The 13,704-nt window shown below is 57.9% G+C and overlaps 1 protein-coding gene across 2 annotated transcripts in view; it reads right to left on the bottom strand.

Moving 5' to 3' along the window:
• Positions 1-4,404, bottom strand: part of NOTCH1 (notch receptor 1) — a 41,910-nt gene extending 37,506 nt beyond the window's left edge. For both annotated transcript variants that reach the window (XM_074556677.1, XM_074556678.1), the window contains exons 1-2: positions 4,147-4,404; positions 2,410-2,491 (exon numbers count right to left, since the gene is read on the bottom strand). In XM_074556677.1, the coding sequence (XP_074412778.1) occupies positions 2,410-2,491; positions 4,147-4,204 (140 nt within the window). In that variant the 5' untranslated portion in view covers positions 4,205-4,404. The remainder of the gene's footprint in view (positions 1-2,409; positions 2,492-4,146) is intronic.
• Positions 4,405-13,704: the final 9,300 nt, after the last annotated feature.

The following is a 13,704-nucleotide window of genomic DNA, read 5'->3' as shown; positions in this document are numbered from 1 at the left end:
ACCCAGAGCCTTCAGCTGGGGTCTGTGCAAGACCTACAAACCTGCTGCTGCTGCTCTGCCTGCACTGAAACACCCGGATAGCCCTGCCAAGATGGAGAGCAGCTCCAAAGGAGCCTAATCAGGGCGCTTCTGTCTCAAGCCCTCCAATCCAACGCTTGGTCCCTCCATTCAATTAAAGCCCTGCGTGCCCTGCACCGCCTGGCAAAGGGACAAGCAAGATAAGGCACCTGGAGCTTTACAAACTATCTCTGTACAATAATAAAAAGCAGAGAGAGCTCCTGGTCTTGCACTGGTAGTTTCCTTTCCGTAGCAGGGCTGATAACCCGGGGTTGGAGTTATCAGAGCTGGCTCCACATAACCCAACGAGCTCTGTCCCGCCACAAGTGCTGGGACACTCGTCCTCTGGAGCAGCATCCCCTTCGTACACTATTTATTTCACTCCACTTTCTAATTGGATTTGTGGGGGCAGCACAAAGGGGCTTTATGGCCAAACTTTGTTAAGTGCCAGGCCGAGCAGAGATGTGGCCAGCAGCCAAAATGGTGCATTTCACGCAGGCGCCAAGGGGCAGTGCCAAGCTTTTCTGTGTCTGCTATCTTGTGCTCTTGGCTCTGCTTTGTTTAAGAAGCTTGCAAGCAAAGCTCCTCGTCAAGAGATATTCAAACAAAGTGAAAAAACCGGGATTTTTGCGAGTTGCTATCAGGTAACTTGGGAAGTTGCACCTCCTTCAGTCTGGCTGTACCTCCAGTATCTGCCCCCATCGCCCTGCACGGGACAAGAGCTTCCACACAGCCAGAGCACACACCTTGTGCTGCTGCAAAAATAACTCACACACGCTCACAAGGCATCTGCAGCCAAGAGAGAAGTGGTTATTCACAGTCAGCAACCAAGAACTTCTTTAAAGTTAACTTTTTCTCTTAAAAAAAAAAAAAACCCCACCCACCCCGAGCCTACTTTGGAGGCTTCTCCAAATAGAGCTCGCACACATCAGATCTAATTAGATTCCATCACCATCTGCACATGAAATGTAAATCAGGAGTTGCAGAGACTTAAGAAAAAAAGGAAAGAATGACCACAAGGAAAAGGAGGGGTGTAAGGTTGGGGAGGGGGTGGAGGGTTGGGCATTCTGGGAAGCCATACATGATTAGTCACACAGCATTAATCTGCCTCCCTTAACAATAGCTGCCGAATTTCGACCGAATCCCAGCTGTCGCTCTTTGAATGAAAGAAAACAAGATTTAGAGCGTCAAGCGTTGGTAAGGGCTTCTGTGCAAAAAAAAGTGGCGTGCATTCATTAGTGCCTCACAAAGGGACCCAGCCTTTGTCCATTAAATTGCTCATGTGCCTGATTGATTTGCTGATTTATTTGCACCAAAGGGTTGGGGGGCTCAGCTTGGAGAAGGGGGCGGGAGGTGCCCGGCTACTGGGCAGAGTAACGGCACCCAGGCGGATTTGCAAAAAAGCAACACACATTGTCAAGGGAAACTGCCATTCAACAGGTTGGGATTGGAAATGCCTTCAGGTTCCTCCGCCGAGGACTTCCTCTTTGGAAATTTGGGGTGGGTGGGAACGTCTCCCCGCCTGCTCGCAGCTCAGGCCGTGTTCAACAGGCAGAGGGGAAATCTGGCCGGAAAACAGAGCCTTGCCCATTCACATTTCTTTTATGGAATAGTTTTAAAAAGGGAGCTGGAGTCTTATTCATTTCTCTTGGTCATTGTTCCCTGGGAGCCTGGAGTGAATCGGCCATCGCTGCGGTGGGTCGGTTGGTCCTTCAAAGAGTCCCAACGCTTTACACATCCGTTCCCCCACAATCAGCTTGGAGAAAGAGCCAGTCTGGGTGCCAGGTCCCACCAGGAACGCCAGCCTAGACCACAGCTTGGCACCAGCACTGGCAGGGCTGCAGGAGGAGGTGCCCTGCTCCCCTGGCGATGCCTCATCGGCCCATGGACACCACTGGGGCAGCCCCAGCAGCCAGAGCCATGCCATGGAACCTCTCCTGAGTGTTTATTGGAGGTGCACCGGTCACCCTAGTGTGCAAGGGACTGAAAGGCAACGCTTCAGGGCCAGGAGGGAGTAGCTGGAAAACAGACAGACAGACAGCCTCCCTCCCCGCCCGACGGTCCAAGGAGCGCCGCAGGCTGGCCCTACCTCCTGCTCCATCAGCAGGGCAGTCTGCATAGGCTAACACCAGCAAAACATGGCCCTTTGCCCATGTTTTTCCACCCAGCCAGGAACAAAGCCCGATCCTGCCAAACTCGCGGTGACTCCTACACAAGCAGGTTATTCTTGCCACTCAAGGAAAGAAAACGCATCTTGCCCTATTAAATCCAGAGCCTTCAAAGCAAAGTCAACATGAATGTCAATAACTTTGGTCGGGGGACATGAAAATCCTCTGGCTGTTCCATACTTACTGGCACACCTCCGTCCCGTTGGGAAAAGTTTCACACTTGCCCCCGTTGAGGCAGGATTCGGCAAGCTGCGAGCACCGTAAACCTGCAAACAGAGGGACAGCATTAGCCACAGCTCAGGGCCCTGGTGGCAGCAGGGGGGCTGCATCCCCTGGTGTCACCTGGGCTGGGGACAGGCTCGCTGAGACCCCCAGACCCCCTGTGCCTGCACAGCCTGGTGAGGAGGGGTCCAGCACACAGCAGCCCTCGCCCGCAGGGTGATGGATGGGGCAGGGACTGTGCGGGCCCTGCGCTGAGAGGCTCACCTAAAAATAAACCCAGGGTGGGTTTGAGGGTAGGCTGTGCCTGCTCCTCCAGCAGGAGGACTGACAGAGAGAAACCCCAGATCAGGCCCTTGACTGACAAATGCCATTTGGGAAAAAACATCCAGCTTGGGGCCCATTAAGTTAGCACGAGCTCGGTAACGAAATGAGTCGCCCGTCATAACTTGCTATGAGTAAAGGTTTCATTGTCTGGCCCTCAGAGCCAAATTCTGCAGAGTTACCACAGCAACTCGCTGAAAGTACCAGAATCGCTTCCGATTTCCACCCCGGCTCGCTCTTCCCCTTCTCTACCCGCTCGCTCTTCACGGTAACTGGTTCTGCGACACGCGTGTGCAGCCGGGCCGGTTTCACATTGAACGACTGCAGCTCCGCACCGCCACCGCCACAAGCCAGATCCTGCCCTGGATGGGTGCCGAGCCCACCGGGTCACCCTGCTGGGGCTCCGTGTCCCACGGCACACGGGCCGGGCTGCTGGGGACCGCTCCGGCCGGGCACAACTTTCTGCAAACTTCGCCTCCCACGGCTCCCAGCCCCGCTGTGGGAGCAGCACCGCTGCCTTCGCTCCCCCAAATCCTCTCAGGGCTCTCCAGAGGGGGCTGCTAGCTCGTCCCGGGGCAGGGGGGCACTACAGGGTCCGGATCCCCGGGATGGGCTGCTCCCCGCTCCGTCCCGCACCCCCGGCCGCTTTCGGGGCTCTTTCCCCGTGCCCCGACCCGCTGCCCCCGACGGTCGCGCAGCGCTTTGAGGCGAAGCACCCGGACCCGCCCCGGAGGGGGGGCCCCGGGGGGCCCCGACTTTCAAGAAACAGGAAACCGAGAAAAATTTGCAAAACGGCCAAAAGCTCTCGCAGAACAGCAGCAGGAGCGCGGCCGCCCTCCGCGCCCCTCCGCCGGGACGAGCCCCGGCACCGAGCTCCGCTCCCCCCGACGGCAGCGAGAGCCGCTCCCCCGGCAGCCCCGGGCACCCAGCTCCGGCTCCCGGTGGCCCCGAGCGCCTCCTTCGGGGCACCGAGCCCCCGCCCCGCCGCGCTCCCCCGCGCCGTCCCGGCTCCGGCTCCCCGAGCTCCGGCCACCCCCGCGGGGCTCGGCCCCGCTCTCCCAACCCGGTTCCGGTCCGGTTGTCCCGCTGGCAACGCGCTCCGGTTCTCCCCCAAGAGCCGAGCCCGGTCCCGGCGCATCCCGCGGCACCGAGCCCCGGTTCCCACGCGGACCCCCCCCGAGGGCGCCGCGCTCCGGTCCCGCCGCAAAGCCGAGTCCCGGTTCCCACGGGAACCTCAAGGCCCGGACCCCCCGACGGCGCCGGGCTCCGGTGCCCGCCGTGCCCCGCTGGGCTCCGGTGCCCGCCGCTCCCGGCCCCGCTCCCGGCAAACTTCCTGCGGGGCGGCCGGTGCGGGGCCCGCGGCGGCGGCGGCCCTCACCTCGCGTCAGGGCGGGCAGCAGGAGCACCAGGAGGCCGGGCGCCAGGAGCCGCTCCATCCCGCTCTGCTCCCGCCGCTCACAGCCGCATAGATCCGCGGGGCCTCGGCCGAGCCGAGCCGAGCCGGTACCGGTGCGTGTGCGGGTCCGCGCCGCCCCGCCGGGAGCCCCAAACACAGCGCGCCCGAGAGCAGCGACTCCAAACGCGGCGCCTCCCGCGGCTGCTCAGCCCCGGCGGGCCGGGCCGGGCGGCGGGGGGCGGGACGGGACGGTGCGGGGCGGGCCGGGCGCCACGGGACGGGAGGGGATGGGACGGGACGGGCGAGACGCTCCTCCCTGCCCAGCCCGGGGGGCCGCCGCTGGGAACCCCCTGCCCGCCACCGAGGGTCCCCGAGTGGGGCTGCGGGGTCCGGGCACACCCTACGGGCAGCCCCGGGGCAGCCGCGTCCCTCTGTGCGGCCACCGGACACACCCGGTGCAGCCCCCCGCATGCAGACGCGGATGCACCGGGTGCAGCTCCTTCTCCCCGTGCAGCCTCCCCCTGCAGTCCCCCAAACCCCGCAGGGCAGCCCCCCATTCCCGGTGCAGCTCCAGCGCAGCTCTCACGTGCAGGCGCTACAGAGCCCCAGCGCAGCTCTACACACCTGCATGCAGCCCTCCAAAGCAGCCCCGCATTTCCCCAGTGCAGCTCCGGACACCCCCAGTTCAGCCCCCACCCCAGTATTGATGCAGACCTCTCCCATGCACACCCTACATAATCCCAATGTAGCTCCTCCATGGTCCCGGTGCAGCTCCTGCGCAGCTTCCCCAGTGCAGTTCCTGCACAGTTTCCCCAGTGCAGACCCCCAGTCCCTTCGGCTGCAGCAGCCACTGAGTGACCACCAGAGACTCCAAGACCACCCTGACCCACGGTGCGTCCGTGCAAGGACATGGGGCACACAAACCACAGCAATGGAGTGGCTGTACTGGGGGCCCAGGGCACGCACTGACCACCCCTGGGTGCTGGGAATGCAGTGTGGGGCTCCCCTTCTGACCCCACCGGGACTCAGGTGTGTGCAGGTTTCCCACCCAGCTCCCCCGCAGGTGCCGGCAGCTCGGTCGGATGTTGTTTGTTTTGTGCTGTGAACTCATGAACTCCCACAGGCAGAGCCTGGCCAGCCCCGTGCACTGCCGCATCCACAAATAAACACTCTGGGAGAAACGGGGAAGCCAAACCCATGGGCAGCCCCACAAACCCCATGTGTGTGCAGGTTCCTGTTAGAGCAGCGGTGACAGGGGGTCCCCGTGCCCTCATCCCCAGAGCCCCACTCCTGCCCCAGCTGCCACTGGGCCACAGTCAAGCTTGAAAAAGCGAAAAAAGCCAAGCTGGAATGCCCCACCTGAAATCCATCCAGGCCTTTGGCCCAGGACAGGCTGAAGCCCTTAACCCAGCGTTTGTGGGTGTCTCCTGCAAGCAGTGGCTGCACGGGGTGCTCAGGACTGTACCCACAGAGCACCCCTGATGGGAACAGCCTGCAAGAGAGTGCTTAAAAATGATGGTTCCTCATGAGCTCTGCTCAGCAAGGCTGCAGTGCCTGCAAAAGTGGGGAGCAAAAACTCAGTGTGGAGAGTCTGGGGCACCAGCTCTTCCAGGGATGTGGGTACCTAAATCCCATTGGACTCTTGTGTCTATCTCAAGGCTGTTGGAGGCTGTGAATGGTTCTTTTACAGCTCCCAAACATGAGGACATGAAGGCAAGGCTGCCAGCCTCTGGCTGAAAGCTTGGGAAAGAGGAAGGGGAAGGAGGATCAGCAATGGGTTAATGGGAAGGAGGTGACACTGTGGTCATCTGTGTCTCTCATCTCAGGGTACCTCTCCAGCAGCCCCCGGGCTCATCCCATCCCATCCCATGCCAGCCCTGCTGTTATCCCACTGCTTCCTGTTGTAAACTATTTCCAGAGCAAGTGTGAAACAATTAAACAAACCGAAGGGCAGAGTCTGCTCACCAGATCAAAGGCGTGAGCCCTGCAGCGGTACCTCGCTCCCGCGGCTCCCTCCTTCCCTGCTCCTCCTGCCTTCCCCACTCTGGGCTCTAAAGCAGTGCCCTGGCTGGGGCTGGGGACCCAGAGACCTGTGTGGAGCTCGGTGCCATGGTGCCACGGTGCCACTCAGGGTCCAGGTGGCACTCAGGGTCCAGCTGCCACTGGTAGCTCGAGCCCTGAACAGTTCCAGAATGTAAGTGCTGTTCTATCCTCCCTGCAGGCACAAGCATGGTGACAACTGGGCAGTGGGATGTGACCCCAGCTGTGCCACCACAACCTTGCCACCATCCTCAGCCTCATCTGGAGGTGTGAGGACAGCCTGAGGTTCCTCCACTTGGCCATCCTTGGAGATGGAGACTCTGTGCTCTTTCTCCATCTCCCCCTTTCCCCCTCTCTGTCAGAGCCCCCGGAGCAGGGAGCACCTCAGCTCTGCTGCCTGGAAATACCGGCCGAAGCTTTGCCCGGGCTTGTTCTCCATGTGCAGAAAGCACCGTGCACTCAGCTCAGCTGTGCTCTGGGACTTGATCCTGAGACTTGGGAGAGACCCCCTGCCCGTCTGGACCACCATGGGCATGCTTGGGGACACGGGGCTGTCAGGGTGCCACATGCCAGGGGACACAGGGCTGTCAGGGTGCCACGCCTGTGCCATCTGGGGATGCGGAGGTGGTGATGCTGAGGGATGTGCAGGGTGCTGGAGACACTGCACAACCCTGTATCTCAGGAGGTGCTGGGCTGGAAGGGCACATGAGAAGCCTGCAAACCCTGGCCCTGGGTTTGCTCCGTGCCTGGAAGGGTCTGTGTGGTGTCCACAGTGCAAACACAGCCAGACCGGGCGTGCGGCCGCGCAGCCGCGGCGCCTCGTCCCCCAAGCACAGCAGGTCAAATACATCTATTTATTGCCATCACCCCAGGGCTCTGTGACCCTGCAGCTCTGGGGCTCTGCTTGGGGACAAGGCTCTGCTGGGAGGGAGCTAAAAGGGTGCTCTGTGGTTTCCCATGGAAGCCTGAACACGAGGATGGCTCCTCCAGCCAGGCGCTGCTGCGAGATGTCCCGGTTTAATCTGGTTCCATCCTTCCCCTGGTACTGAGGGATCTGCTGCAAGATCCTCGTGGGGAACCTCCTCAGGTTTCCTTCTCCCAGACGCCTCCTCCAGAGACTCCTACCAGCAAAAGTAAAAAAGGGAGGAAGGAAGAAGTCAGCGCCCAGCATAAATCTTTTTGCAATAAGAGGTGAATAAGACATAAATCCAAAGAAACTTTTTCTTTTGAGTGGTCTTCAGGGGTTAAAAATAATGGGATTTTAGGTCCTTTTAAAAATAGTGTTTGTAAAAGGCTTTAATAGAAACCTTGGCAACCGTCCATGTGATTAGTGATTTAAAAACATGAAACCTCCACACATGTTTAAAAGTTTTAATAAGTTAAAATTAAATGAGTGAAACTCTGGGAATATTTTTTTGTTACTGCAAGCTAAGAAAATCATGTCCGTTAAGCAAAACTTAATACAAATATAAACAGGTAATGCACATCTGTAAATTATTTTCATGTCTCCAGGGGCTGGAAAAAAACCTAAGTGAGACCAGCATTCTTATATATATTTTGCCTTGACAGCTCAGGAAAAAATTTGCCAAAAACCAGAGTTAGAGCACTGGGCTGGCGTGGGAAAGTTGGTTTAGTGAGAAATTTGCCCGAGGCTATTTAAATAAAAACAGGCGTTTTTCTTTAATGGCAAATGCCTGTTAAATACAACCAAGGCGGCTTCCAATCGCCTGAGTAACTTGTGTGCCTATTCCTTCTTGACACTTTCATCTCTTTATCATCACAATCAATATTTTGCTCTTATACCTTTGGTGCAATAAAAATAAGACTGATAAGGCAGACATCAAACTGGATCTCTCCTGCTTTCCCCACCGTGCTTGGCTTGGCATTGCTCTGCCTCCTGGATTTTGGAGCAGCACGGAGGGTTAGCCCTCCTCATGCTGGTACATGCACCCCCACCCTCCCTCACCCTCTGAAAAAAACCTAATTTTTAGTAATTAAGTGTGAATCAAAGCAGGTAGAGCATCCTGGAAAGTCTGAGCAGATCAAAATGCACTGGTCATGGAGTCTGTGAGGTAAAACTACCCCCAAACTTCTGCATAATGGGATTAAGGCATGATTCTCTGGGGCACCAGAGGAAAGAGGCTGGATTTGCAAGAATTGCCTAAATCCTGATTTGTTTTTATCTTATCTTTCTTAAAGAGCTGAGTGGAGGATTGTGCTTGGATAGTCACAGGTTAAATCACACCGAGTGCCATCCCTCTGCCACAGCGCTCTGGGATCACACGCTCATGGAGGATGACTTTCCTACCTTCCTCCTGCCAGTGCAGTGGGATTTGGTCCCATCAGGATGTCCAGGGCTGGGATGGGACAAAGGACAATCAGTCCTTGCTGCCATGGGCAGGGATTGGTGCCATGTGTGTCCCTGCCCTGGCACAGCTCCTGTGCCAGGCTTGGCACCCGCCGAGTTTCCCTCCTCACAGGCTGCTGAAACTGGTTTTAATTGCAGGGTTGCTCCTGGCCATCATTTCTCAGTGTGTAAAGTCAGCTCAGGAACTCTCACCCAGGGATTAGTGACAGGCGGGAGGACGTCCCCGAGGAGCAGTTTTGCCCTCACCGTTTGTACCTGGGTGAAAGGTGCTGCTGGGGAATTGCGCTATAAAATCTGTGCCATGTTTAAAATAAAATGTCTTTATGGGCTGTGAGGGGAGAGCAGGTGCTGGGCAGGCATTGCTCAGCCCGGCCCTGGCCCCTTGGTCCCTGTGCTGTTCCTATCCACCTCCATAAAACAACTGAAACATTCTGTGTTGTGTAAACAGAGCCTGCTGGGGTTTATGGGGCTGCGAGTGACAATGTGCGTGTCCCCAGGCCCGTCCCAGCCACATGGGCTGCTGGAAATGCAGCTCTCCCTGTCCTTTGGTGCATGTCCCTGTTCCCTCCATGCTTGTTCATGCCTCTGTCTGCACCCTGGTGCTGCAGACTCTGCATGTCCCTCTGCTGTCCCTCGATTCCTCAGGGTGTCACAGACGCCCAGCTTGGAGATGGGGACAGCTCTGCACACCACAGAGGGGATGTAGGGGGTGACCCCGACTCTCTGGAGTGCAGACCCCAGCCCAGCTTTGTCCTGGTCCTGGGAACAAATACAAATTGGGACAAATACAAATGTGGAACACATTTGTATTTCATGTGCATCTTCCTTCAAGGCCATCTCTTCTTTGCTTTTTCTTCCATTCCTCCTTTTCCTGCCAAGGCAATTTTCATCACCTCAGCAAGTAAATTGCTCACTGGAGTTTGTGCAAAGGCCAGGATCAAACCTCCCCTGATATCTCCATTAAATAATCGAAAACCATCGCTCACAGCAGTGAAAACCAAGCGTGATTCTCTGTGCACAAGCCTGGGCATGAACCTGATACTGGATTTCTGGACCGTGGTGCAACGCCAAGCTCATCCAAGTCACGCTGGCATCCCTGCAGTTTCACCCTCTCTCTGCTGCTGGGATCTGCCTCTCCCAGGGCTCATGCTCAAGAAAAACGTCATGCCATGTGGACACTCGCCCCGCAGAGGTTTCGGGCAGGTTTTTTGGGAGACATCACTCACAGGGATCTGGGCGTGCTCCTTCTCGCTGTGCTGCCCCAGGGGGCTGCATTGCAGGGTCCTGGGATGCCACTGATACCAGCAGGGAGTTTCAGGGCTGGTTCAATGCCAGCTCTGTTCTCACAGCAATGGGATTTGGGACTCCTGTGCTGGGATGAAGACAGCTGAAATTCTTAAGCGGTTACAAAATGAGAGTAAAAAAGGATTTTCTGCACGGCAGCCTTTGCTGATGCTCCATCCACGGGCACTCCCACCCGCCGCCCCCTCTTTCCTTCCTCATGGAAACGGGAAGGCTGGGAGATGTTTCACTTTCCAGAAGGGCTGCAAAGCAGTCCTTTGCCCCCTGAAACACACACAGGGAGGATCACACGTCCTCTGCACCGATGCAGGGTGTGCTGGGCTGCTGCACTCGCAATGGCAGCCCCGTGCTGGGGGTGCTCCTTTGTTCCCCCCTGCCATGGCTGGGCACATGTGTGAGGGCTGCTCTCGGGGAACGCTTCCCACCCAGCTCTGACCTTGGTGCCTCCCAGCAAAAACACCTCCTGGAGAGGGGCCAAACACAATAGCCAGTTCCTTCTACTCCCTTCCTTCCCAGGCAACCACATTATCACAGGGCTCGGCCGCGAATCAAAGCCACGCACACGAAGATGGGAACCAGGAGAAATCAGCCCAAAGATGCCATTTCCTCTCAGAGTGCAGTGGCTGTGGGGCACAAGGTGTCCCACCACAGCCTGGCAGGGAGGGAGAACCCCTGCAAGCCATTCTTAGGGTACCCAGGAGCTGCAGGAACCCCCTGTCATATCCATGGGCCAGGGCACTGCGGATCCCCTGCCCTGTGCTGGCTGTGGAGGTTGGTGGTGCCACAGCCGGTTCCAAAGTGTTTGGAGGAGCCCCAGAGCCCATACTCACGGGCAGCTCTACATGAGAGATTTCTTTCCCAGAAAATCACGGGTTTTCACAGGATCATGGATATTCAGAGTTGGAAGGGACCCGTCAGGATCATGGTGCTCAGTTCCGGAGCCCGTACACGATTCTGTGAGAGATGGCATCAAAAGCTTTGCTGAAGTTCACAACGATTACATCTACTGGCTTTCCTAGATAACTATTGTTTCTCTTTAGCTTTAGGCTGAAAAATAAATCTAACTACAAGTCCTTGCAAGGCCAGAATCCTTTGTCTCCCCTTTATGGGGAGAGGTCACTGCTGCTCCCCAAGGCTGCTGCCTCTCAGGGGATGGGGGCTTGGGATTCCCTCTCTCAGGGGATGAGGACTCGGGGTTCCCTGGCTCTTCCCCCTCTCAGGGATGGGGGCTCGGGGTTCCCTGGTTGTTCTCCCTCTCAGGGATGGGGGCTTGGGGTTCCCTCTCTCAGGGGATGAGGACTCGGGGTTCCCTGGCTCTTCCCCCTCTCAGGGATGGGGGGTCGGGGCTATTCTCCCACAAGGAGACACAAGGACGAGGTGTTTGCTGCGGGCACAGCCCGGTGGCACGGGCCGGCCGTGTGCCGTTCCACCCCCGGCAGCAGCTCGGCGTGCGGGTGGCGGGCTGGGAACCGGCCGGCCGGGAGGTGCCAGCAAGGTGTGATCCCTCCTCTGCCGCCCCGAGCCGCCGACTTCAAAGCCCGGTGACCTTTCAAATGCAGCAGCTCCCGCACAGGGCGGGGAGATTCCCAGCCGGGGAGGAAGCAGGGACTGTAAGGGGGAAAGAAACCACACACACACCTGGAGGCCAGGATGGATGGGAGCGACCCCCTGTTCCAACACATGGGGATGAGGTGATGCTGCTTGGTGGGACCCACGTGCCACCACCAGCTCCCCGCTCCTGGCAGGGTTTTATGCCTTTGGAGTGGGCTGGGCTGGCGCTGTCACCTGGACTTTGGAGTGCAGAGGCTGCCGAGGGTGGTGGTGTCCTGCTGTGGCACCTGGCTGAGCCGTGCCCCTGTGGCACCTGGGTTCTGCCAAGGCCTGGATGGAGCCACGGCCCTGCCCCACAGAGCAGGGAGCTGCAGCAACGCACAGGACCATGCTCCCACGGATGTCCAGCAGCATAAACACATCAAAGCGTGTCCTGATGGCAGCCAGTAAACAGGAAGGGACAGAAACACAAACACAGCTCCTTGCAACTGGCGGGGGAGAAAAACAACTCTCTCTCCAGGCGGGAGAAGCTTTGCTGCCCGCTCAGCTGTGACCCCGTGGAGAAATGAGCCAAATGAGCCAAATGAGCCAAATGGGCCAAATGGGCCAAAAGGGCTTGGGGCCACCTGCTCCAAAAATGCTGTTGGGTGGGTGGCTGCGGGGGGCTGAGCCCTGCCAGGGGGGCTGCAGGGGTTGTGGATGCCCGTGTGCCCCTTGCTGCCCATGCATACCGGGGCATTGTGCTCAGTGCTCTGAGCAAAGTGGATTTGGGAGAGCTGGTGGGCACGGGGCTGAGTGGGACGGTGGCAGCACGAGGTGTTACAGGCTGCTGCTGCCTCACCTGCTGCTTCCCGGAGCCCAGGCCGGTTCCCAGGGCTGCCCCACAGGGCTGCGCCAGGATCCCTAATGGGATTAAGGGCCTCCTTGCCGGTCATCCCATCCTAATCCCGCTGGGAGGCGAAAAGTCAGGCTGGGACAAAAGGCATTAGCTGTCTGTGCCTGGCCGTGGCCGCTGACTGCTGTGCAGTGCTGGGGCCAGGGCAGCGGCCACAGACCCCTCACTGCTGCCATGTGGGTGGTCACAGCCTCTGGCCAACTCCCTGGACATGCTGGGGACACTGCTGGGGACATGCTGGGGACACTGCTGGGGACACACGGCGACCCCAGCCATGCCAGCCCTGGGCGTGGGAGCGCGGCGCTGGCACGGCTCCGCTGGGCGTCAGTGGGATGAGCTGATTCACTGCCCAGGAGCAGCTGCTGTCCAGCAAAGTTCCTGTTTTTCAGTGAAATCCCTAACTCCATGCCTGGAACAAACAAATGAGAGCGGAGCAGGTGCCTGGCCCTGTGCAGGGTGGATGCAAGGGCACAGCCTTGGCTGGCTGTTGAAAACACAAACTCCCGAGCTGGACTGGTCCACAGTCAGAAACTGAGGAAACAACTCAAAAAAATCCCCTCTCCAAAGAAACCTCAGACTCCAGGGTTTGGGAGGGAGTCAAACCCTCTGGTTTTAGGGCATGAGACAAAGTGAAAAGGTGAGAAAATAAAAGCTAAATTTTTCATGGAGAGGGATTATCCTTCCCCTCCACCTCATCCCTGCTGTCCCCCAGGCAGCCCAGCACATCCCTGTCCCTGCAGAGTCCTGGGCAGTCTGACCAAAACCAGCTCTGCACCCATGGGAGATGACTCTAAGAATCAGACCTGGGCTGTGCCAAGTGTTCAGGCAGTTTAAATTAAACCATTATTTAAATGAAAACATTAATGTATTTCTCTGCTCAAACACAGCAATGCAGGAGAAACAAGCAGTGCTCAGGAAAGGGGAGCTCATCCCTGGGGAGATCCCAAGGTGCCTCCAGCACAGGAAACAGAGGGTGGGGGGCCCATCCAGGCTATCCCTGCCCCCCAAACCCCAACCATCCCGGGGTGACACCCAGCACAGCCCCAGGGGCAGCGGGCGGGCAGGGGGGCAGCACTCCCCCCTGAGAGCAGCCTGGCTTGGCTTTGCTGAGCGGGATGTTTTCAAACCTGCTCTTGAGGGAGGAGGTTTGCCAATGGAAATATGTAACTGACTGTAAATAATGGCTTTTATCTGCACTGAAATGAATAAGCTCCCAGCAGCAGCAGCAGCAGGGCAGAGCCAGCGGGGCTGTGCAGGTGACAGCGCAGGGTGTTGGGTTACGGGCTCCCCATCACCACCAGAGCCCCCCGATGGCTTGTGACAGGTTCATAAGCTGAGAAATGTGATGCTTTGCAAGGTTCAGTAAATATTAGGACTACTCCTC

Source organism: Zonotrichia albicollis, chromosome 21 (genome assembly GCF_047830755.1).
Source record: "Zonotrichia albicollis isolate bZonAlb1 chromosome 21, bZonAlb1.hap1, whole genome shotgun sequence".
Lineage (NCBI taxonomy): Eukaryota > Metazoa > Chordata > Aves > Passeriformes > Passerellidae > Zonotrichia > Zonotrichia albicollis.
This window is presented reverse-complemented; position numbering and strand designations above follow the sequence as displayed.